This window comes from Ornithorhynchus anatinus, chromosome X3, assembly GCF_004115215.2.
Source record: "Ornithorhynchus anatinus isolate Pmale09 chromosome X3, mOrnAna1.pri.v4, whole genome shotgun sequence".
NCBI lineage: Eukaryota > Metazoa > Chordata > Mammalia > Monotremata > Ornithorhynchidae > Ornithorhynchus > Ornithorhynchus anatinus.
The window spans coordinates 31,668,333-31,693,295 of NC_041751.1; the positions used below are offsets into that span (position 1 = coordinate 31,668,333).

A 24,963-nucleotide genomic window follows, 5' to 3' on the forward strand; every position below is an offset into this window, starting at 1 on the left:
TCCTGTCTCCCCCAACCCCATTCAGTGTAGGTCACAGGGGGCATCTGCAACTCCATTCACCCGGGACTCATCTCCCTCCCAGCTATCTGGGCTGCAGTTCAGCCCAAATGAATCTGAGGCATGGTGCTGTCTTAGGTCCCCCGAGTATTGTCATCTGGGCAGAAGGTGGGGTAAGCCCGGGGAGAGGAGCAGTCATGGCACCACCCTCCACGACACTGCTTGAATTACAGCAGCCCCCTCCGTACCACCCGATCACGGAGAAACCCAGGCAGATGGAGATGAGGAGGCTGCTTCGAGGGATCCGAGGTTTGGGTTTGTAGGCAGGTTGATTTTGATTTCATGGTTGGTTTAAAGAGTGCCAGAATGAGGTTCTTATCATTTTGGGTCATCACATCCTTGTGAGCATCTCCTCTGCACTTCTGGGTATTGTATGGATTTGCTGAACCAATTTAGGTAAGCTGGGATGAATGCATCTGAAATTCCCTTTGAACTGCAGCTCTACAGTAACCCACATATTGTGTGAAGGTAAAAAAGGAGTCTATTGTTCCCCCAAGAGAAATATGACTTTATCGCTTTGTTTATTGTTCAGGGAATAATCCTTTCCCACACCATGTTTCTACTTTGTTAGCTGTACTAATAGAGCGTGGAAAAGAATGTCAGTTTCCAGGCTGTGATGATGAGTGAGAGCAGAACCCGTTTCTAAATTGGCTCCTTCTCCCTTTTGCCCAATCCGAGAAATACCAGGCTCCTGTTTTCTTTGTCATTTTCGTGCTTCTGTGGCAGCGTCATCTCTTAAGGGGCAGTGAATTGTTTTCTGAGCATCTGCAGAATAGAATTATGGAAAATATTTTCCATGTCTGGCTTGTAATTCCTTTATTAATCAGATCTGATCGTGGAAAGCTGATCCTATCATCTGCTTCTGGATCAAGCACTGGCAAATTTAAATACCATCCATTCGGCTATGGGGTTAAGTACCACCGCAGCAGAGCTTCCCAAACTGCATAACTCTATTAAGGCCCATTATAATCTATTAACTTAAAAGTACCCTACAGTGGAAACCGACCCGTTGCATTAGTCATTGGCTAAAATGACTGGCCGCTTCTTCTCCTCCAACCGAACCACGAACATTAGACGGAGGCTAGAAAAGAAAACACTGAACACTACAGCTCATCTCTCTTCCGTGCGTGGGTTAGGGCTAGCTATGCACCTCCTCCCTTTTTCCTCCTTGGGAGACCACCGAGACAACACTACATAGGCCGTTCCTGTCTGTGAATCAGCTCAGCCCAGCTGTTCCTCCCCTGGTCTTGCTGTAGACCAAATCCCCTTTCAGGGATTGAGTGCTCACGAGGACTGGGCCAATTCTTAGCGTGACCTTAGCTCTGTTTGGGGGGTGGGGTGGGGGTAAAACAACCCCGCCATAAGAGCACATGACAGATCACTCCGCTGTGACCACCCTTTCCGTTCAGTTTATCATCTATTGGGAAATTTGGAAATTTTTCTTCCACTTATCATTTCTTTCACCTGCTAAAAATGACCAAGATCTGAGCTAGAGAACAAGGATGTCAAGCAGCGTGGCCAGAACCTGGGCCATTGCAGAGCTAAGGAATCTGAGTTCCAGTGAAGCTGCAAATCAGACTCTTTCAATCTTCCTTTCTCTCACCTACTAACCAATAGATTCTCATCCCCTTCCCCACCCCTTTGCCCCAATCTCTGGCCTTGCATGTTTCCTGACTCTACGGTGATTAACTCTGCTTTGCCAAGAGGGTTTGCAAATGATTAGTCATTCATCCCATCCTCCGTGAAAGAGTCTGAATGTGTTGGAAGGGACCTCTTCCTCTATCTCATTCCTCATCTTATGGTTTAAAGCAATAAAAATACATGTTCCAGTCAAGCATGATAATGATGATGATGGCATTTGTTAAGCGCTTACTATGTGCCAAGCACTGTTCTAAGCGCTGGGGTAGAAGCTAATCACGTTGTGTCACATGGGGCTCACAGTCTTAATCCCCATTTTACAGATGAGGGAACTGAGGCACAGAGAAGTTAAGTGACTTGCCCAAGGTCACACAGCAGGCAAGTGGCGGAGCAGGAATTAGAATCCACATCCTCTGACTTCCAAGCCCGGGCTCTTTCTGCTAAGCCATGCTGCTTCTCTAATGTTCCAAACTGGTTCCTGTGGGATTCTAACTGGGGGGGAAAAGTATCAAATTAATTCACGAAATCTATTATTTGGTCTCTAAACCTGACCCATATGATCCACTGCTAGTTTTCATGGATGGGTGAACAACTCATGTCTTCAATATTAATGGATGCCCTGAGCGTGTGTGCCATTTTAGGTCGAGTAGTTCCCCAGGATTTCTTTCTTCACCCAGAAAGAACTGGGTTTCTATCTAAAAATCAGGCTCTCAGTGAAAACCCATTCACTGTAACCGTAGAATAGTTTTACCACGGGTCTAAGAGTAGAGTTTCGTTTTAGTCCCAGCACCCTCTGGGGGCTGTATTTCTGTACAGGGCACAGAACACATATATCGAGACTCCATTAGTTCTCAGGCTTCAATTCCCAACTAAACCCAGAACTCAGCAATTCAAGATGTGCTCTGCAGGCCCTATCCTGGGGTCACTGGGACCTCAGTCCCTCCAGTGAATGGACCCATGGCTTATTTTGTTACCCTGCTTGTCCCAGACTAACTCAAGGTTATTTAGTCCCTTTCCTTCCATCCCATGTAAAATCTCTATTGACTTTTAAAGGCCCCTTAGAGGATTTCACAACATTCCTCCATCTCCCACTTCAACATTCACTGCCAGGAAATTCTGCCTTCTCCTGATACTAACTAGTACTAGAAAAATCACAGGGAAAAATCCCATCCCTCCCCCCACCCCCAGAAATGTATGAAATCACTTTATTTATTTATTTATTTATTTTTTTATTGGCTGTGATTCCATTCAAAAAGAACATCAGAGCAGTTACCCTGGTCATGCAGGAACAGTAGCAGGCAAATTACAAACAAAACTTACATTCACAAATCTCTACTTTAAATCATCTTAAAGCTTGGGAATTGCCACATGCATCTCGAAACAGGAGGTAAGCATTTTTCTTAGAAAATGCATGATCTAGTCAGGATTCTCCTTTGTGTATGTGTGAAAACAAGCATTTTTAGAGACATTTACCCAACATTTCAATGACGGAGCACACAGTGAACATCATACCAGTAATAGAGTAAACCACATATAGGCACATAGCAGATACAAAGGGTGGAACATTCAGCTCACAATAGCCGATTACGCAAAACATTGTACTGGAGCCGTAAAGCTTGTTAAAAAGATGTGTTCGGCAGCACGAGGATAACTAAGCTAACACACAGAACTAGACACATGGACAGTGAAACCCCAAAGTGATTTAGCAAATGATCTATTCTCTTTAGCGTAGAGTAGCATTCATAATTAATATTGCAGTCTGATTTCATATGGCTTTCTCTAAAGATCAATGTAAGGTCATGAAGGTCAATGCCAAACGAAAGTATTTGCCCTCCACAAAATGGAGACCTTTGATTTATTTTTATTCGAACGGAAAGGCGTGGGGTGGGTAGCATAACTTGCCCACAATGACATAAACCTTTATGTCTAAATAAAAGCTCATCAAAAACAGAAGAACTCATTTACCTGAGATTTAACATATTGATGTGATGAAAATAAACTGGGAAGATGGAGGACAAAGAGATAGTCAGAATCCAAACAATGAACCGTGTTGGTCTTTGGTCTTGTTGAGATCTTTGACAACTGACTGCGAGATGGACTCTAGGGGTTTATCCAGCGGCCCTCACCTTAATCTCTAATGAAAGGTAGCGGAGGGATGCGGGATTGGGTAGGTTTGGTCCAGTGACAGAAGTGCCCACTTCAGCTTCATACAAAGCAGGGAAGGCATTCTGGAGATGGTAGAACTCCGACGGAGCCATGGTCTCTTATTTGTTTTTAAAAGCCAATTGAGGAAAATCCTTTCTGTGCAGTGCTTTCCAACATTTTCCCGCTTCCACTTGGGAACCAGAGTTAACTGAGAGGGAAAGGTGGTGGAGATTTTTCTCTTAATATGCCCCTCAGGGCTGGGGGACAGTCTTCAGGAGAGGGTTGGGCATGACCTGCTAAGTTGTCTTCTCATTTCACTCCAATTCTTTTACCCCTTGAGATGAATCGGAGGAGGTCTTCACTGGGAGAGACTAGATGTTCCAACTGACCTGATGCAAAGCATCCCCACTGGTTAAAAACTTGGCTTCACTTCAGTACATGCTGACTTTCTCCAGGGCGTACTGACAGAGCAGACGCCAGCTGATCTAAGGGATAGATAGCCTCCTTGTCGGATTTCTTAAGTGAAGGAGAAAAATAAATAGAAACTAACCATCTCAATGCAAGATGGCGAGGTGAAGATTAGCAGATTCTGGGAAAAAGATTTTAGAGAGCCACAGTCTAAGCATTCATTTAACGTTTTTTTTTTCCCCTGAACAACTCCCTCTCAAGCATCAGTAGTTTCAGAGGGCCCAAAATACCAAGAAGGCTGTTTTCTCAAACTGCTTCAGGATTGCAGCGTTCAGAGAGAAGGGGCCCAATAGGGAGTTGTTCCCAGTGTCCTAAGGGATGGCTCAGTGGGTTTTATTTTTGCATCTTTAGAAGCAGAGACATCAGCCAGCCACTGGAGCTCAGGGACAGTGCTGCCGAGCTGTGCTAATTCTCGGGGTTTGTGTGAGGAATTTAGGGGTTTGGGCCATGTAGACTAACTGAAGATTGTTACCTAGGATTGGCTGGGGCACCACCCCGGCCAGAGGTAACATATTACCAATGCCAGCTCATCAACTGAGAATGGACTATTTTTCTGGGGAAAATGAACACCCCTCCATCCTTCAAAAAATCAGTTATCATCTACTGAGCATCTCTGTAACAGGACAGGCATTTCAAAGTCTGTTTTGGCATTGCAAGTCAGGGTTTGGGGCGGATGGGACCAAATAATGGAAGTTTCTTCTCTCTCTCAGGAGTAGAAGTAGAATCCATAATAGGGTGAACAGAGCAGGAGGCTATAGGGGGCAGGCACAGACTTCTTAACAGAATTTATTTACAGGTCAGCGTGACCCACGGGTGAATTTGTCAGGGGAGAAGAGTCTCCCTCAGAATCTAAATCCTTTAGTCCTACTATCATTTTTCCCACAGGAAAGACTGCAGAAGTTTCAAGGATATAAGCAGAAAATACAGGTTTGTTTGAACTGAGCACAGGAGGTAGTAGAAAGGGGAAGATCATTTTTGAAAACTTCTGATTCGAAAGAAAACCAAAATCTATCATTAGTATTGGAAAATGGTGAATTGAGGGGCTTTTAATCTGAAGTGACAGATCACTAACTGGTCTTCTGCTCTCACGGTTTGGTTCGGTGATCGGCAAAGATGCTCCAGATTACTGCACCCCAAAGGTACAAGTGATGGTAAACCCCTTGATGGTACTTTGACGTCCTCATACTATGGCCTGGGGTTTATTCCTCTATCTTAGAAATTTCACGCGTGCGGCTTTAAATCCAACTGCTGCCGATCTCCCTGCCACCACTCCCCTCTTTTCCATTAAATCAACTACCCTATCTTGACCCCCTACTAAGTTTTAGGCACAATTTAATACCGACTGAGGCTAGTTCAGGAGTATCGGAAATTATTTGGTGTGGACGCCCAATTGCATTCCGATGCTGGCCTTGTATCATTTATAAACGATGGGTCCCGTAATTTGATAGCACCTCCAGAATCTAATGCCGTCACCGGCCTTTATAAACGTCTATACCGTAGGCCACACAGAGCCCACGGAGCACCTTGTCAGAACAGAAAGACCCACTGAGCTTCTCTGGGCGCTGAAGAATAGCAGCCTATCCCATTCAACTACAACATCAATTTGTGAAATCTGGTGCCTGATGAATTATGGATTTACAGAGCTCTCTAAAGTTGTGCAATTATGGAGCGTTTCTCCCAATAGCATTGTTCTCAACATTTGGTTTTTCATGTTATCAAAAAAAAAATGCCTCGCTAGAATTTGTAGGCAACAGTAGTTCAATGTTGATTTAGAGCTACTGCAAAATCTGCAGCCTCCTGCTTCTATGCACGTTTGGGGTCCTTTTTCAACGCATCACTCTTTATTGGTTTGCCCGACCTATTCCAAAAAGGGGGCATGCCTACTTCGCTTTGACTGGGGGGATGATTTTTCCTCTATTCTCCTCAAACCCAATAAGTGCCATCTATAGTCATGAGCAGAAATAGAGGGTCTAAAAGCTAGTAGTTCCTGTGAAGCTATGCATTCCTAGTCCGGGATTGGATGGGACTCACAATGACTCACCATAACAGGCAGAGGACTTCAAATTTCTAAATCAGCATTGCAAATGCTGCACCAGCTACTGGAATGTGACACATATGCTAGCAAAAAAAAAAAAAAAAAGAGGTGACATTTGATTCTCACTTTTCTCTTTAAATTTAAATTTTCATAAAATTGAGCATTATGATTAGGGTGGCCCTGGAACTAAATTTATCCCACCCTTTCTACTCCTTGGTGTTGAAGCGATCATGGGCTCCGCCTGCCTACTGTTAAAACTTCGTAAAAGAAGTTCTTTTAGGTTGCGCTGGGTGGGGGAGTGGTGATTTTAGAGTTGTTTGGGAGGGAGGGGGTTCGTTGGGTTTTTTGGAAGTGAAAAACATGGCTTCCAGAGAACACACACGTTGTGGGCTCTCCACACCATAGATAATGACTTGCAGACTGATTTCATCCCTATCCAGCACTACCTTTCTGGCCTGGTTTAATCTCTCTTCAGATCTTGGAAAATAACTTTCATCCACTGATGTGCAAATGATACAGTGGCATATTAGCAAAGAAAAGACTGAACTTTCTGGAAGAGAAGGTACTGCTCAAGAGAGGAGGGCGGGGGGGGGGGTAGAAGGAGTGGCTGCTATAGTTGATCACTTTCATCCCTGCCTTTGGCTGTCTGCGTTACGTGGCTCGCAAATCTCTGAAGATGTAGTTCCTGGGGTCGGCTAGTTTGACCTCCCTCGGTCTGGTACGTGGAAGGGAAAGATGCAGATGCAGACACTGGGGGTATCTGAATTTTGAACTTACATCACTCCTTCTGTGGTCTTGAGAGGTCACCTATCCTACGTCGGAGTGCAAAGTACAGCACTGATGACCACCGGAAAGGATTTTCCCCCAGCCGTTACTGGCACTGCAGCCTGTGGAAGAATAACTGGGATTCCACATGGTAAAGGTCATTGGTAGCCAGAGGCAGGTGGGCCTGTCAAACCCTCCAAACCAACCTCTGAAGCCTGACCTCTAAGCAATGGCTGAATCTGACCCCTATGGGACCCATTTGGCCTATTTCTTAGTGCTCTCTGGCCAGGTGGTTTTTTTCCTTCCCTCTCCATCTTTTAGAGAGTCCAAAGGTACAAGATCCTTGATTAGATTCTGAGGCATTGATTTAGACCGTTAAACACACCAGAATGTAGAAGACTCAGTCTTTGAACAACTGAGAAAATGGAGCCGGGAACATAAGTTGCACCCGACTAACATTCCAAATGATCTCTGAGGAGAATGGGATAAAAACAAAGTTCTGTTTTCAGAGGAGATAGAGATGTGACGGGCACAACAGATGGACCAGCAAAGAACAATGGAGACGGCCAATTACAGTTGGAAATTCGAACAATGGGACTCGACAAAAAGCCGTTGCTCACTTGCGGTGAACATGCCTGCCTGCTTTAGAATGGAAGCAAGCATGTTGTTCCTTTTCTCGGATTAATGGATAGTTACCTTATTGAACATACACAGTACTATGGCTTATAATTAAAGCTGAGTAGACTACAGCTCATTGCTCCTCACATCCATCCAGAGGTGTCTACCGTTATGTGACTATGTACAAAAAGGAATGGATGAATCTGGAGGGATTCTAGTGAGCAAAAGGGGTGGTGAGCGTGGTGGGTGGCAAGATTGTAAATTCCCATTTTACAATGAGAAATCCATTGCTTTACTGTTCATGGAGAAAGCAGTCTGACTGCCTATAGTCATTACTTCTTGAACATATCTTGAAGAGGCCCAGGGAGGTATTTGATGACTGTATCTAGAATGCTCTCCTCTTCCTCCTCCTCTTCATCCCCACAGCCAGGCGGTATGGCCTTCTTTGGACGCGTGAGACTGCCTTCGGCGTTTGCTTCCATGGCAGCCTGGGCCTCAGCCTCCCTCTCTTCCTTCTTTTTAATTCCATACTGCCGGGGGAAGGAGGGGGAAAGAAACAGAAGACACAAAACCGTTAGGTGCCAGTCAGATAAAAAAATGGCCGACAGCCATTGCTCCAAAGGACTCCTACCCCGTCCCAGTTTGGGTTTTAAGGGTTCTTAAAAATTTAAAACATTTTTCACTTCCTTTTCCCTGTTGAGGTTCTAGCCTTCTTTGCATCCTCTTATGACAGAAAAAGAGAACCTAGATAAAATGCCTGCTACTCTCCTCTGGGTCAGGCAGAGCGCTGCAATGCACTCCCTGGGAGTGAAGGGGAGAAAACCTTCCCCCCGCCAACCCATCTCATGGGAGAGAATGCTCAACAGTTGCTTGTGGTCTAAACAGCAGCCCACAGAGCAGTAGGGGTGCCACCGGTCCCAGTTTGGCCGGGATGGTTTCTTTTTGAGGTGGCTGTCCCAGAATATCCGCCACCTGTGTCCCGGTCTTTCTGTAAGAGGTCACGAACAGTCGCGTACCCTGGAGGCTGAGGCTTGGAGTTCCGCTGGTCAGGAGGGATGGGGGCTCCCCAAGGGAGTGGAAAGAAGATGGCGGCGTGTCTCTCTCCGCCCCCACTATCGCATTACCGATCCGGGGGCGGTGGCGAGTGGAGAGAGCGATTCGAGGGTGAAACTTCCGCTCTTTAAACCCTCCCCCCTTCCCCACCGCCCACCTCTTCTCACTGGACCAACTGTCCCAAACAGGTAAGTCGCCCCGGGTCTTGCAACCCCCTAGGGAGGACCCTGGAGCTAATGTCCAGGATTTTGGCAAGTTTGAGGTGGCGACCCTACAAGGCATCTCTGTTTGACCACTTCAGAGGCAGCGTCAGAACACTCTTGCCGGGGAACCGAGTGGCCACTGAATGGCCGAGTGGGAGAATCACCGCTCATATGCGGTCCCCGGCTCTGTCGCAGTCACGCTCCATTTGAGATGGCTCAAGTCTAGACCAGACGCGGGGCCACTGTGCAGTGGCATCGTACCCAGAAGCAGAAAGAGTGAACATTCGACTTTGGGACATAAAGTAATGGAGAGATGTGAAAGATCCCTTTACCAACACAGGGCTCTCTGCTATAAGGAAGAGCAGTGGGATATCCATCACTCTTCAGCAGCCCAAAGTTGCCAAGGGACCATTTTCCATTTTGTAAAAACAGAAATCTGCTTTTCGGTACTGCAAATGGAGAGAGCAGCATAGGTTGTATATTGGCTTCTTCAGAAGAATGACCAGAACCAGTTTTAGGAGCAGGCCAAACAGGCAGTTGCCTAGAGCTGCCAGTCGGGGCTCATCAGACGTCAGAGATCGCAGATGCACGGTTTAAGGAACAGAACTACTGAATCGGCACTTGAACCTCCCCCACCCCCCACCCCAACTTGCCCTCTCTCACCATCCTCCCCATCAGATGGAGTCTTGGTTCGAACCTCCAAGCACAGCTGGGCGCTTGAAGGAGCTGTCCGGGATGGTCACATTTCTAGGCCTGGCCCCGACTTTGAGAACCAGTTCCGAAGGTCGGGGGCTGGTGACTCTGAAGGCCGTCAATGGGCAAGTGACAGGGAAGGAAGGTCTTGCCCCAGAAGGCACTCTTTCAACGTTCAGAACCAAAAGTGTCCTCTCCAGACATGTTGGCTCTCAAGGTCCCAGGGCATCCTGGGAAGGAAAACATCTCTTCTGCCTCCCTCTTCCTCTCCCCCCCCCCCCCCCACCCCGGTGTATTACTCCTTGGACCCTTACTGCTTGTATTTTAAGCCACAGTCCTGACCCCCAGAGCTCTTTACCGGAACCTCCAGAAACTGCAGCTTGACGGCCCAATCGCCAGCAGCGATGCGGAGGTGGGAGTTTTTTAGCCCGATCCCATTTTCACGCTGCAAACGGAGGATTTGCAGTGACTCTGCTGTGGTCACACAGCAAGATAAAGCCAGAGTTTGACTAGAAACGATAATCATTTCAAATGATTCTTCATTTCCGGTTTGGTGGGATAAGAGGAGAAAATCCTCCCTCTAGCTCTCTCCTAGACTCTCTCCCTCACCCTCGGCTGAAGGGGAGAAAGAGCCTTCAGGGCAACTGCGAACCAAGAGGACTTATTCCTGCCCCGGATCAAAAGTGGCCCAGGAAAGTCCCCGGTTGGGATGAGAGGTAGGGTTGCACTGTCTGGCTCTTCCCTCTCCACTCTCCAGGCCGTGACCCAGTCCTTAATTTATGGCCTGGCTTGCTGGGCCTGTGGGACTTGGCATCTGTGGGGAAGAGCTGCGCTGGCAGGAGGTCTACTGAGTCCGTGGTGGGCATCGAGGGATGCCAGCAAGCTGTAGGAGACCAGAGTCAGGAGACGCTGTGGGTGGAAGTAGTGGAGTTCCTGTTCTTCAGACCCTCACCGCCAAGGCCTGAAGCGTTCTGATCGAAGGTCAGTTTAGTCGGTAATGGGAGAGATGCCAATTGGCCGGTTTTCGGAACCCGGCGCCTCTTCCGGTACAAATTAAGGGCTGCCATAGCCCCCCCTAAGGTTGCGCCGGGTGGGCCCTATGGGAATTCCTGTGCACTGGGGAGGGACCAAGCCTCAACCCCCTTCACACTGATGTCCATCGTTTGCTCCCCTGTCCTTGACGAGGCGCTTTACGCTGCGAGTCACGGCAAAGCGGAAAATTCTGCATCGACAGAATGGACAAATGGAAAAGAAATTCTGGCCCGGAGCTAAGCTCAGTGGTTTTTCTGATCCAGCCAGTAGTATTTTTCCCCCTGAGCAAATTGTTTATTCCTATAGTATATGTTTTTCCATGGGCTATTCTGACTCGGACAAATACAAAGAGTGTGAGCTCTGACTGAAAAATCTCTTCAATTCAAACTCCAACTCTGTAACTTCTAAAACGCCCCGCAGCCACTTTGCATTCAGCGGAATAGACTGTAGGATGAGGATACAGAGAGGCTCTCTCCAGTCAGGGGCCAAGGTTAGGTCTTCCACAAAAGATCTATCTCTGTACAAAGAATCGCTGTCAAAACGTTCCCGGCTCCAAATGCGGTGTTTCTTACACTTTAATTAAATCATCGAATAGGATTAAGATGAAATTCAATGCATCGATTTGTCGGACAGCGAATCCAAACTCCCTTCTCAGGCCGGGAAACTGGTTGGGGAATGAGTGTTTTGTAAAAGAAAATTACATGGGATTTCAAAGAGATCAAAAGATTACATTGGTATAAAGCGCTCAGTGTTTTAATGGTGTCATTAGAACAGATGAGTGTTTAGGAAAAACATTTTGTGTGTTCTTTTTGTGATTTGTTCTTTTTAGTTCTTTCATTACCCCAAACCAGAGTGATTTGCCTGTTATTTCAACAATTCATCTTCACTCTGTCACATAATCCACGACGCTAGGGAGCTGCAGATCTCAACAAGAAACACCACTTAAGACAAAATATTAAAGCCGTCTCCATCGGTGGCAGGATGAAAAGATGAATAAATTAAGATATAACAGCTTTTAAAACTTGAATTAATCTTTGAGTCATTCCATTTGGACACGAAGGGTCGTACGTGAGACCTTTTCCTCGATACTATCTGGTTCAAGGGATTCTACTAACCGCCTTCACATTGCTCGCCAGTGACCCGCGTGGTTTAGTGGAAAGAGCACGGGATTGGGAGTCAGAGGGCGTGGGTTCTAATCCCGGCTCCGCCACTTCTCTGCTGTGTGACCTTGGGCAAGCCGCTTAACTTCTCTGTACCTCAGTTCCCTCATCTGTAAAATGGGGATTAAGATGGTGAGCCCACTTGGGAGAACCTTGGATCTACCCCACCACTTAGTACAGTGCTTGGCACACAGTAAGTGCTTAACAAATACCGTTATTATTATTAGTATACTCTAGGTGGTTATGGGGAAATGAATGGGGACGGTGATCATAAGGAATATAGTTTAAAAGATATCGTGTAACTATCAGAATGTGGCAGATGTATACGGTTATGAGGAATTTCACGGTCCATAATACCCTTGGCTGGTCATCCTGCAGGTGTGCGGTGAAATCTACCTGAAACATTGGGCCGGTGTCCAGGAAGTAGCTCTTCCCACTTCAACTGCTGGCTTGAAGTCTGGGAGGTTTGGAGATGTCCAGGAGAATAATCACTTGATTCTTCCGAGTACCCCGTTGCCACTTTCGCCACTAGAATATTAGGCTTGCTGGAACAACGGTCGGAACCAGTGATGACACTGCTTTCCTTCTTAGGAAAGCACGAAGCCTCTCTCTCTCTTTCTCTATACAGATATGTGAATGCCAATTAATAATCGTATCACACGTCCATTGGTTAGTTTTTACAGGAACCTTTAACTAGAGAAGAGTAACTCATTCGGAGGGAAAAATACAAAGTTCAACAGTGTGGCTTAGTGGAAAGAGCGTGGGCCTGGGAGAGGAGAAACTGGGTTCTAATGCTGGCTCTGCATCTTGATTGCTATGTGAGGTTGGGAAGGTCACTTCACTTCTCTGCTTCACTTTTCTCATCTGTAAAATAGGGATTCAATTCCCCGTCTCCTTCTTACTTAGACTGTGAGCCCTATGGGGGATAGGCACTGTGTCTGATGATCTTCTCTCTACTTTGGCACTTAACACAGGGTGTGGCACATAGTAAGCACTTATCAAATACCAGTTATTCTTCATTAAGCCCAGTGTGGTTTTTTCTTTCTTGGTGTTAAGTACTTACTAAGTGCCTGGCACTCTTTTAAGTGCCTGAGTAGATGATACAAGCTAATCAGGTTGAACACAGCCTGTGTCCCACGTGGGGCTCACAGTGTTACTCCCCATTTTACAGGTGAGGTGACTGAGGCACAGAGAAGTTAAGTCCAAGCACAGAGAAGCCCAAGGTCACCCAGCAGACAAGAGGCGGAGTCAGGATTGGAACCCTGGTCCTTCTCACTCCCGGTTCTACGCTCTATCCACTAGGCCACGTTGCTTCTCTGAATGTTCCCATTCAGGCAGAAGAGGGTGCTGCTCTGTTCCTTCCTGAGGGTGAAGGGCATTTTAATTTCTTTGCCCACTGCCCAGAGTCTCCAAACAGCCAAGTTTTGGCTTCATCTGGAGCAGAGAATTATCTTGGCAAACGCAACATCTTTGCTCAGATTGGCTTTAGGGAAGTGTAGCGTTTCTCTCTGAGCAATCATGATACAGCGATGCCAGGTAGCTGAATGGATCAGGAGGCTCTACCCCAACATAGCCTGAGCTATGACCATTTTCAGAGCCCCACGGTCTGGGGGGAAACTACTAAGATTAAATGCTTTTTACAATCCAATACAGAACTCCCCACAATTCGCAGTCCTAGCCTCAAAACCTACGCCTTAAAATCATGTTCTGTTGGGAGGTGTCCAACCCAAGAGGAGTGATAATAATAAGAATGATAAATTTATTAAGCACTTATTATGTGCCAAGCACTGTTCTAAGCACTGGGTGATCTGTGGGCATGGCACCCCTACTCCCCAGGCCTCTTCCCTTTTTCCAGAAACCTGTGGAAGTGTGTGTGTGTGTGTGTATGTGTGTGTGTGTGTATGTGTGTGTGAGCGAGAGCGGAGAGGAACGCGTGCCACACGCCACTGCCTATTTGCTACCTTTGATTTAGCTGAGCACGTGCAGTACATGTCCAAGAATGGAAGTGTACCCACTAAATGAACACTGAAATCAAAGCGAGCAAAAGTGACCCCAAAATGTCACGGTACGCCACGGAGCTTCCAAGTCATGCCAGTGTGCCATGATCTAATATTTGGGAACCCTGCTTTCCACAAGATGCTGATTCTGGCTAGGACCTGCTGTCACTGAAAAGAAATCAGTGAACTTCGGGCCTAGGGACACGTAGCAAGTCAGCGACACAGCCAGAAATTGAACGGACAACGCCGGTTCTCATCCGGTGGTTTCGGTCTCCTGAGTGATGCCATCTGTCCTTTCACATATCTCTGGGAAGTTGAGAACTTAGAGTGTCACGGTTGGTATCCCTCTTTTAGCACTTACATCCAGTTTTACCACTCTGTCTCTCTTTGACTACCCTTCACATATGCTCCTATTGGCTAGAGGTTTCAGGCTTTGAAGCTATACAGATGAGAGACACGGGTACATCAAAATATCCAAAATTTAGATTGAGTTTGAAATGGAAGAAGGAGGAGAAATCCTCTGAGGCAGAAGTGGTCATTTTCAGGCTACCCTCTCCGATTGCCAGGATCAGGGCTTAATTTGTCCGGGGAGAGGTCCCGGATACTGAATACCTTCATCTCTCCCAGTCTCTCCCCCAGTCGACTGCAAGTCTTGAGCAGGATGGTGTGGGATGGAGATGTAGATATTCCTCTACTCCTGAGAGTGAGTGTTGGGATCCCAGACCTCGCTGGAGTGAAGGAGCCGTGTAAAATGAAATATATGTAAAAAAAAATCCTCTTAGTGATGGGCTGAGAGTCAGTAAATACTATTGACTGATTAATTGATTGAACACTGTATGTATTAAGCCCTTGGGAGAGTGCAGTAGAGTTAACTGATACTATTCCTACTGTCAAGGAGCTATTGTCTAAGATAATAACCCTTCTGGACCATTTTACTGGATTTTGGAAGTGATGGGTGTATTGGGCCTGTTGGCATAATACTAGGAGTTGGCAGTGACCCACTGTATGCTGGGAAAGATACACAGGAGATAACTAGGTCAGTAAAGAGTGATACTTTCTATCTGTTCAGGGACCTGCCAGTGAGGTTAAACAGGATAAGATCTTGAACTAAATTTAGTATTGAACGGACTAGGCAGAAAAGAAAACTAAAGGCCGTTGTGATTTACTTCTGCTGGCACCCACCCCGGAAGGTAGAGAATAGGTAACAGAACAATGATCTAGAAAAAAAGGAAGAAAGGACGTTACTTTTGGGCAGTGAGAAAGACTAGCAGCACGAAGCGGAGAGCATAAATTATAGTCTGGACCAGTGCCCAAGTATGTTTGTGAAGATCAAGTCCCGTTTAAGGGCAGTGATAGAAATAGGGGCCGTAGAGTAAAGGGAACTCTTGAGGATTCAGTACTTTTCAGCCCCACAACTCGAATCGGTATAGATCAGAATATGGGAAACTGAAGATCTGTTCTGGGAAGAACACCTGTATGGAGACAGTCCGTCCCCGACTTCTACCTCCCTCCCAAACCCACACCTTCACCTTTCCTCCCGAACCAAAATCCTGGAAAAGGAATGGAGAAAAGAGGATACAGTTAAGGAGGGAAGAGGGAAAATGAAAATGAGAGTAAGCCAGAAGAAGGAAGTAGAGTAAAGGAAGCAAGAGGGAGAGCGACCCTAAGCCAAATGGACAAAAAATAGAAAAGAGAAAATATTCTAGAGGAAAAAAAATCCCGGGGACACACAATGGGGTGTCAGTTTTAACTGAAGTTTTAAGAAACCATCACGGCTTCAGCTCGGAAGGAAAGTGACTAAGGCATTCAAGTCTTAAATGCCTCCGGCTTTGAACTTCCCTTCCAACAATGGCGGACAAACAGCTGCAATTCAAGTGCTGACCAACAAAGCCGTAGCAGAAAGAGAAAGTCAGAAATGTAAAAGATTGAATGCAAAAACACTAACGTTACCGACTGTCAGATCGTGTCGTGTACAATGGGGCAAACTGCATGACAGTTTGAAAAAAGCGAAAAGAAGGCTTAGCACCTACCACCTGCTGTTTAACCACTGAAGCATCCCCAGGATCCTTTTCAAACCGACCATAAGCTTGTCCTGGTGTGCAGTAGTGGCTAAGCCCAATGTTTTATTGAAAAAAATCATGAGGAAAATCACCCACTCCTGGTGTGGCCATGTTAGGGTTAGGTTGAGGGGTAGAGACAGGCATAGGTAGGGCGAAGGTTAAAAGCTGACCCCTGTCCTAGAGAAGCAATATATTTAGACTGTCTCTCCCTTAGATAATGGGGCTCTGATGGGGATCACTTAGAGCCCACAGATCCTCCTCCGGAGGGAACGCGAAGGGAGAAGAAATGGCTCCTTCTCTAATAGAGCTGCTAGATTTGAGTTGGAATTACGGGTAAGAAATGAAGAAGGGAAAATCACTCCTTTGAACAATATCTGGCTTGCGAGGCAACGTCTCCGGTTTCTCACGTCTAAGGACCAACATTTCCAATCCCTCGAATGGTCCATCCACGGATACGCGGCTTTCCCTAATGATGATAACAATGGTAATTGTGGTGTGCAAGTGCCTATTATGTGCCGAGCACCGTACTAAGCGCTGGGGTGGAATCGAGATAGTCGGGTGGGATGCAGTCCCTGTCCTACGTGGGGCTCGCAGTCTAAGTAGGAGGGGGAGCAGATAGTTAATCCCCCCATTTTTCAGAGGAGGAAACTGAGGTACAGAGAAGTTAAGTGGCTCGCCCTAAGGTCATATAGCAGGCAAGCGGCGGAACGGGACTCCAACTCAGGTCCTCTGACTCCCAGGCCCATTCTCTGCACAGTGTAAAATGCATGTAACTTTAATTTGAGTCAAAAATGAAACTTTAATGAACGTAAGAGCTCAAAGGAAAATCCAAGCTAACAGATTTCAATTTAGTTTCACATGATTTTGACCCCAGCCCAGAAGGCCAGAGAACTAGTCAACACATGTTCCCTGTTAGAACATTTTCTTATTAAAGTATTGGAATTATTAATACAGCCAATCCCATATTTCTCAAAGACAAACCAACAATTTTCTCTCATTGTTTTCATTTCACACTTCACTTAACTGTACGAAAGCATGTGAAGGAAATGGATACTCCAATAGCTGTTCTAGAGTGAGCTGAAATGAGGTAACTAAAGAAGGCGGGCCAAAGAAATGCTTTGAAGACGCAATGAAACAAAACCTGAAATGATGCGGGCATCAATGGACGGTTGCAAAACGGCAGCAGAGGACAGATTAGCCTACTGTATAGGAGTCGGACCTGGAATGACTGTCTTGGAACAGCAGTTTCAGGAAGATCGAGAGAAACGAAGAGGGAGAAATGGAAATGGCTCTTAATAGCAAACGCAACATTCCTGCGAGGGTAATCTATATATGCACTCAATGTGGAAAGGATCATTTGTTACACATTATTCCTAACAGTCACATTCTCGTGTCTTGATTTAAAAATGAAAAAAAAAATCCATCCCATCGATTCCCATTATCTACAAACCTATGTACTTCCCAGATAATCAAGACAGGCCTGGTGTAATTTATTTAACACACTATGAGTTTGGAATTTCCTGGAATGATTAAAATATTTGGGGAAAGTGGCCTTTCTGTAGGTCTAGCGGTTCCATCATTTAAACATTTATGTGTGCATAATTCGGTCGTCCTGTTCTCTCCCAAGGGCTTAGAACAGTGCTCTGCACATGAAGCTCAATAAGTGCCATTGATAGATTGATTGCAGAGGCTAGAAAAGATTGTAGTCGAAGTCCTTTTAGACTGAATAACCTGGATTTTTTTTTTTTTGATTGGGTGGTGGTATAGTGGAGGAGTTCATTGGAGAAATAAATATCAGTGTTTATCCCTTTCTTTCCAGTGTTTTTGGATGCTGTCTTTGAAAGGAAATAAATGGGTAATTGATTTTCCAGCTGAACATCATCCACCTGAAATCCATCAAATATAAGCAAATTCTTTGGGAGTCACGGCTACGTCCGATTCGGTCAGTGCTTGAATGAAATCAACACGCCTCTTCGCTTTGAAATAAAAAAGTCTCGCGAAGAAATGGAACAGGAAGTTCCTTATACAATGATAGAAGAAAAAAGGCTAAATTTGGCATTCTTGCTATCATCTTATACAAGAAGGTAAAATAGAGCTCATACTGGGCTTTTAGGGGCAGCTGCAGTGATTTTGTAATAAGTTTTCAGTGAATTGTGACAAGCTTCTGGGAATGCAAGAAAAGCACGTGGAGAATATTATTTACCCAAAGATCTCATGGGGCTTATCCATATGGAGTAGAGATACCAACCCAGGGGTCCTGGCTACAGAACAGTCCAGTAATTGCATAACCGTGACAATGTCAAAACGAGACAAGCCTTTCCAACACTACTGTTTTACTTGGATCAAAATGTTCTATAACTGACTTGTGTTTAAAGGGGATTAAAAATATGGTCCCGTATGGAGGTGTGGGGAAGTGGGACTCAAACCAGCTCTGAAGGTTAACCTCACTCTTATCTTTAAGGGTAAAACCCACATCTTTTACATCCTGTCTTAAAACTCTTATCTTTAAAGTAATAAAAATAATAATGTTGGTATTTGTTAAGCGCTTACTAGGTGCAGAGCACTGTTCTAAGCGCTGGGGTAGATACAGGGTAATCAGGTTGTCCCACATGAGGCTCCCAGTCTTAATCCCCATTTTACAGATGAGGTAACTGAGGCACAGAGAAGTGAAGTGACTTGCCCACAGCCACACAGCTGACAAGTGGCAGAGCCGGGATTCGAATCCATGACCTCTGACTCCCAAGCCCTGGCTCTTCCCACTGAGCCACGCTGCTTCTCTACAATTTTAAGTACAATTTTAAAACTCAGCTGGTTCATCCCGTAGGATAGCAGCATGACACAGGGGAAGGAAGGGAGAGCTGGGTCTCGGTCCCAGCTCTGCCTCAGGCCTCCCGTGTGACCTTGGGCGAGTCACTTAACCCCACCGTGCCTCGGTCTCCTCATGAAGATTGAGGCTAAGATGCCAGCTCTCCCTACCTCTTTGACCGGAAGCTTCCGGGGGGCAGGGACTGTGTCCGATCTGATTATGTGCCGGTGCTAGGCACATAAAAAGTGCTTAGCAAATAGTATTATTATTATTATTATGATTCTAGGCTGGCACCGGAGTCCCTGACACTCGTCTGGTGCGTGACGGAGGAGGAAGGAGGAGGTGGAGGAGGAAGCGGTGCATCTGGGAAAGGTAAGTCACCTCTTCCTTATTAAAAACAAATAACCTTATTAAAAAGCACCCCTCCTCCAAGAGGCCTTCCTTGCCTAAGCCCTCCTTTCCTCTTCTTCCACTCCCTTCTGCATCACCCTTGCACTCATATTTGCACCCCCTCCCTATCTCCACAGCACTTATGTCCGCATCTGCAATTGATTGATTCATATCAATGTCTGTCTCCCCTCTTCTAGACTGTAAAAGCTCCCGGAGGGCAGAGAACGCGTCTCCCGACTCTGTTGCATTGTCCTCTCCCAAGAACTTAGTACAGTGCTCTGCACACAGTAAACACTCCATAAATACCATCGATCGACTATTACCTTCAAGATCGATCTTCAAGCATGTATTCACTTGTCGAAGTTCTGGCAGTCGTCTCTAGGTCTTGGAAACATTTAATGTGGACACAACTTTCGGAAAAGTCTTTTCTCTCAGCCGTGCCCATCTTCCCTCAGTGATTTCTTTGGCTTTGCTAGGAAAGCCCTCATCCAACTCCTCGATTCTAAAATTCCCTGCCTAAACTATTTTTCTCCAATTCTGAATCATTCGACTAGCGTCGACATTCCGAAAGGGTTCGTATTTTCCCGTCGCCAGCACCGGGGAGGGAGAGCCGGCCGGTGCCTCCGTGCCGGTTTTGCAGCTAAATTCAGCAAGAGGTGACAGAAGGAGTCCAGCTGTATGTCTGGAGGGGCAGTTGTCCATCTGTCCAGCTCCATGTGCGGCACCAGTTGCCAACGGGTTTTGATTACACGCCCAGGCTTGGCGGTGAATTTGTGCAGTGATGTCATTTGGAGTGGGCTTTCGCTGGGCAGAAAATAGATAGGGTGGTGGGGCAGGCGTAAGGAGGAGTGCAACCAGGATGTCCTCTCGTGCCTTAACGTCACAGGGGTCGGGAGGTGGTAAGGAATCGGTCTCCAGAACAGGGCCCCTTCTTGCTGGAGGTCTCCCTTCTCCCCATCTCCCTCTCCTTCCCGGAGCGGGGAGGGGGAGAGGAAGTTGGGGGAGGGGGGTGTGACACCCCACTTTCGGGGCAGGATTTTCTACCACTCGTGTAAACCGTTGAAAGCACGTGAGCTCCCTCAGACCCGGCTCGGAATCAACCTAGGAACTGTGGGGTCTTTGAATCCCCCAATTCACGGAAGTCAGTCAGTCGGCAGTATTTATTGAGCACTTATTATGCCCTGAACACCGTTCTCAGTGCTTGGGAGAGTACAGTAGGAAAATAGACTGTAGGGGGGAATTGAGAGTTATCCCAGAACAGAAGCCTGGCTTTGCTGATCTACCCCTTGTGAGGTGACCACGAATATCTCTTTCTTAGCCAGAAGAGTGGGGTGTAATTCCAGGGAGCATCTGGGGCTAAAAAAAACTAGACGTACAGGTCTTTCCATTGTTCAAAATCCCAACATCTCTCTTTGCACAATCTTTCTAAGGAATATCGACCCACACCATATTTCTATTTACAATCATCTGTTGTTATAGAGAAGGGCCTGAGAAGAAACATCAGCTGGCATTGTCAAAAGTTAACATGTTTTTATTAAAGGAAGTGTCATTCTTCACGACAGTCGGCATAAACCAACAGAGCGTGTGAATTCTAGACAAGAAGATTGCCTCCCCTGGTGTTTTTTTCTGTACTTTTTTTTAACCAATATATATTCCCAGTGGCCTCTACTGTCAAATACTTAGCACCAGATGCTCTGACTATTCTATTCCTGTAGACCAGCTCACAGGTACTCTTTCAGGGCTTGCTCACCTCAACCCGGATCCAACAATTCCCTAGGAGAAATCAGAGTCAGGGGACGGTAGCAAGGATGGCTTCAAGTGGAAGGAACGCAAGGGGTGGTAACAGTCTCACCGCACGACAGATCGAAGCTGGCTGGAGCTAGGTGAGCCCCGGAGAGCAGGGTTGGGGGGCGGGGGGGGGAGGGAGGGATTTGAGGGTCAGAATTCTTCTATCCAGAGCTGGACTCACTGGATCTGTAGTCATTTGCCTGCTCCAAGCAAGTACCAAGCTGCTTGGAGCCAGACACGTCTCAGAGCGGTTCAGGCAGGCAGCGGCTACCTGCGTTTTGGCCCCCTTGTAAAGGCCCTCGAGCTAGTCACCGATGACCGTGCGCCTCTCCTTTACTCTAAATCACACCCACAGATAGAAGAGGAAGCCGTCGGGATTCGGGATTCGCTATATCCGAGGGCCCAGCAGAGAACTATCAGAAGGTTGCTAGAGAAAATAAACCAGTCGGACCCCAAAACTAACACAATAGGAAATTAGCAGCTGAAACAGCAAACCACTGACTTCTGGACAGTGCCCCGAAGGGGGTCTTTCAAATCAATGGAGCTAACGGGAGCCTCAGACACCAAAGAAAAGGATTTAAAGATGAAGTTATTCAATCAAAAGAGATGGAATTGAGAAAAGAAAAACTCAAACGATATGTCACGTATGAACCGTTGAATGCATCCCTCTTGACACAAGCTAGACTGAATAAAATGAGAATTGCATCAAAAGCATAGCAAAATAGAGAAGGCTTTGAGTCATAAAAGTCCTTTGGATCTCATTAAGCCTTTGTGAATGATGATTACCAATTATATTCTTAATTGCCTGTGTTTTGCCTTAGGTTAGAAAGAAATAGACATGGGGAGACAGGGACACGCACCATTCATTCAACACTCCACAGACGCACACACGTAACCATCTTTGTTGGGGGGTGGCACGGCACATCACAGCACTCCTTTCTACAGGATCCGTGCACCCCAGTTTGGAAAACAGATTTAGTATGCAAACAAGTGGATACCAACAGGGCTGAATTAATGCAGGTACTTAAGCACGGCCTAGCGGGAAGCAGCATGGCCTAGTGACGAGAGCAGGGGCTCGGGAGTCAGAGGACGTGGGTTCTAATCCCGGCTCTGCCACTTGTCTACTGTGTGACCTTGGGCAAGTCACTTCTCTTCTCTGGGCCTCAGTAGCCTCATCTATAAAATGGGGATTCAGACTGGGAGCCCCATGTGGGACAGAGACTGTGTCCAACCTGATTACGTTGTATCTACCCCAGCGCTTAGAACGGTGCTTGGTACAAAGTAAGCTCTTAACAAATACCATAATTATTATCAATTATTATAATTATTAAGGAACTGAAGTCCTGGACCCTGGGCTAACGGGGGCTGGGGAGGCCTAGGTAATAACGATAACAATCGTGGTAATTGTTAAGTGCTTACTATGTGCCATGCACTGTACTAAGCGCTGGGGTGGACACAAGCAAATAGGGTTGGACGCAGTCCCTGTCCCACGGGGGGCTCACTGTCTCAATCTCCATTTTACAGATGTAACTGAGGCAGGGAGAAGTGAAGTGACTTATCCAAGGTCACAGAGCAGCCAAGTGGCAGAGCTGGGATTAGAACCCAGGCCCTTCTGACTCCCAGGCCCGCGCTCTATCCACTAGGCCGTGCTGCTTCTCTGGCCAACCCCCCCAATCTCCAACCTGCCCCCTTCTTGCTCCCCTCTGATAAAAAGAGGACAAAGCACATCTAAGGCTGCTTAGGAAAAAAGTTGACTTCGGGGATCAGGGATCCACAGGATCCCGTAGACGAGTGTCTGCTAGAAGACGGGCATGGTAGAGAGGGGAGGCAAGGCAAGAAGCTAATTGGTAAAGGATGATATACACAGTTCTTCCAGAACAGAAAGTGCAGCCAGGATCCCTGAGGAGTTCATTTAACCTCAGGGAGCTGAAGATTTTGCTCCCAGAAAGAACAACAACAAAAAAATCACTCTTTACTCTTTTTAAGGCCTGACCAGATGACAGAAGGTAACGTCCACTGATTCCAGGCAGAAGCAACATCCTAAGCAGCCTTATCTAGTGAAAGAGCTCAGCCCTGGGAGTCAGAGAATCTGGATTTTAATCCCAGTCCTCCAATTTGCCTGCCGTGTGACCTCAGGCGAGTCACTTAACTTCTCTGTGCCACAGTTCCCTCATCTGTAAAATGGGGATTCAATCCCTGTTCTCCCTCTTCCTTAGACTGGGAGCCCCACGCGGGACCTGATGATCTTGTCGTCCGCTCAACTGTATATATTTTCATTACCCTATTTATTTTGTTAATGAAATGTACATCGCCTTGATTCTATTTATTTGCTACTGTTTTAATGAGATGTTCTTCCCCTTGATTCTACTTATTGCTATTGTTCTCGTCTGTCCGTCTCCCCCGATTAGACTGTAAACCTGTCAAAGGGCAGGGACTGTCTCTATCTGTTACCGATTTGTACATTCCAAGCGCTTAGTACAGTGCTCTGCACATAGTAAGCGCTCAATAAATACTATTGAATGAATGAATCCTGTCTCTACCATGGCGTTTAGAACAGTTATCGGTACATGGTAAGCGCTTAACAAATCCCACACCTAACATCATCATCACCACCATCATGCAGCGTCCCGCAGGCATTTCATTTGATGTGTTTTCCAGAGAAAGAAGAAAGAGTACTTGTGATTTTACAGGGATGAGTATAATATATTCTGAGCACGGCACATGAGGAATTATACAGCTGTTAACAAGGGCCACATGCATAGCTCCCCGTGAGCTGCCCAGAAAACTTCCCCCAGTGAGTTTTTTGGGTTTTTTTTTACATTTCACACAGGGCCCTAATTGTCAGTGCTCAGTGCAGACTTTGTTTCCAGGTTGATAAAGAGTTTACTGATGACAGAAAACACCAGGTGGACTTGAGAAGTACAGTCAAATGCTACCTAACCTAATTGGGAATGGGAAGTGATGGTTTAGTCAAGCTGCTGAGGCGGTAAAGAGAGAGTGCAGAGAAGACGGGCCACCCATGTGGTAGGCGGGGAGGCTTCTGCCTGATTACCTATTGAAGGCATGTTTTACCTGCAGCTGCTTCTGCTGTCGTTTGAGCAATCAATCGTATTTATTGAGCTCTTACTGCGTGCAGAGTACTGTACTAAGCGCTTGGGAGAGAACAATATAGCAGTATAACAGAGTTGGTAGATACATTCCCTGCCCCCAACGAGCTTATGCTCTAGAGGGGGAAAATTATACTGGCTGATAAATTATATTGGTGGCTTGATAGACTACATATAAGGAGGAAAAGGGGGGGAGAGAGAAAGACAGAGAGGAGTCAAGGATAAAATGAAGGTTACAGGCTTGAGAGATAGGGAGGTTGAAGGTGTTGTCAACTATGATGAGAAAATTAGGTGGAGGAGAGGATTCGGGAGTCTTGGCAGAAAGTATCAGAAATGGAAGCGCATTCTGCTGACTGGAAGTGGTTTTTCAACTTTTCAACAGGACACCATGCTGTTTTGTCAGCAGCTATAATTGTGCAATTTATTATGTGCCAAACACTGTACTGAGCGGTGGTGTACACAAGACTGTGGACGGGGACCGTGTCCAACCTAATTTGCCTGTATCCCCCCCAGCACTTAGGTCAGTGCCTGGCACAGAGTAAGCGCTTCACAAATACTATCATTATTATCATTATTATAAGAGTTTCCCAAAGGACCTGCTGGTCTTCTGGGTTTCCTTCAATCGACATGTCTACTGTTTCATTGGTGGTCAATGTGCTCCCTAGGTAATAGAATTGTGACAGCATCTAGCTCTGGGTTGCCAATATAGATCTTTCAGATGGACGTATAACCACCCCGGTGCAGGCCGATACATCACCTAGGTATGGCAGGCCATCAGTCCACAGATCCTGGCTAAGCTGGTGAAGCTGTTTATCGTTTAATAGTATTTGTTGAGTGCTTCCTCGGTGGGAGCACTTGGACAAATACAGTCAAATTAGTAGACACCGTTCCTGCTCCCAAGGAGGTGTCGATCGGGTAACATGCTCTCTTGGGTGTCATGGTTATCTG

At 46.3% G+C, this 24,963-nt stretch overlaps 1 protein-coding gene across 1 annotated transcript in view; it reads right to left on the reverse strand.

The window, feature by feature from the left end:
• Positions 1-2,895: 2,895 nt before the first annotated feature.
• CPLX1 (complexin 1) overlaps positions 2,896-24,963 on the reverse strand; it is a 154,498-nt gene continuing 132,430 nt past the window's right edge. The window contains exon 5 of the mRNA XM_007672836.3: positions 2,896-8,256. Within this exon, the coding sequence (XP_007671026.1) occupies positions 8,059-8,256 (198 nt within the window). The 3' untranslated portion in view covers positions 2,896-8,058. The remainder of the gene's footprint in view (positions 8,257-24,963) is intronic.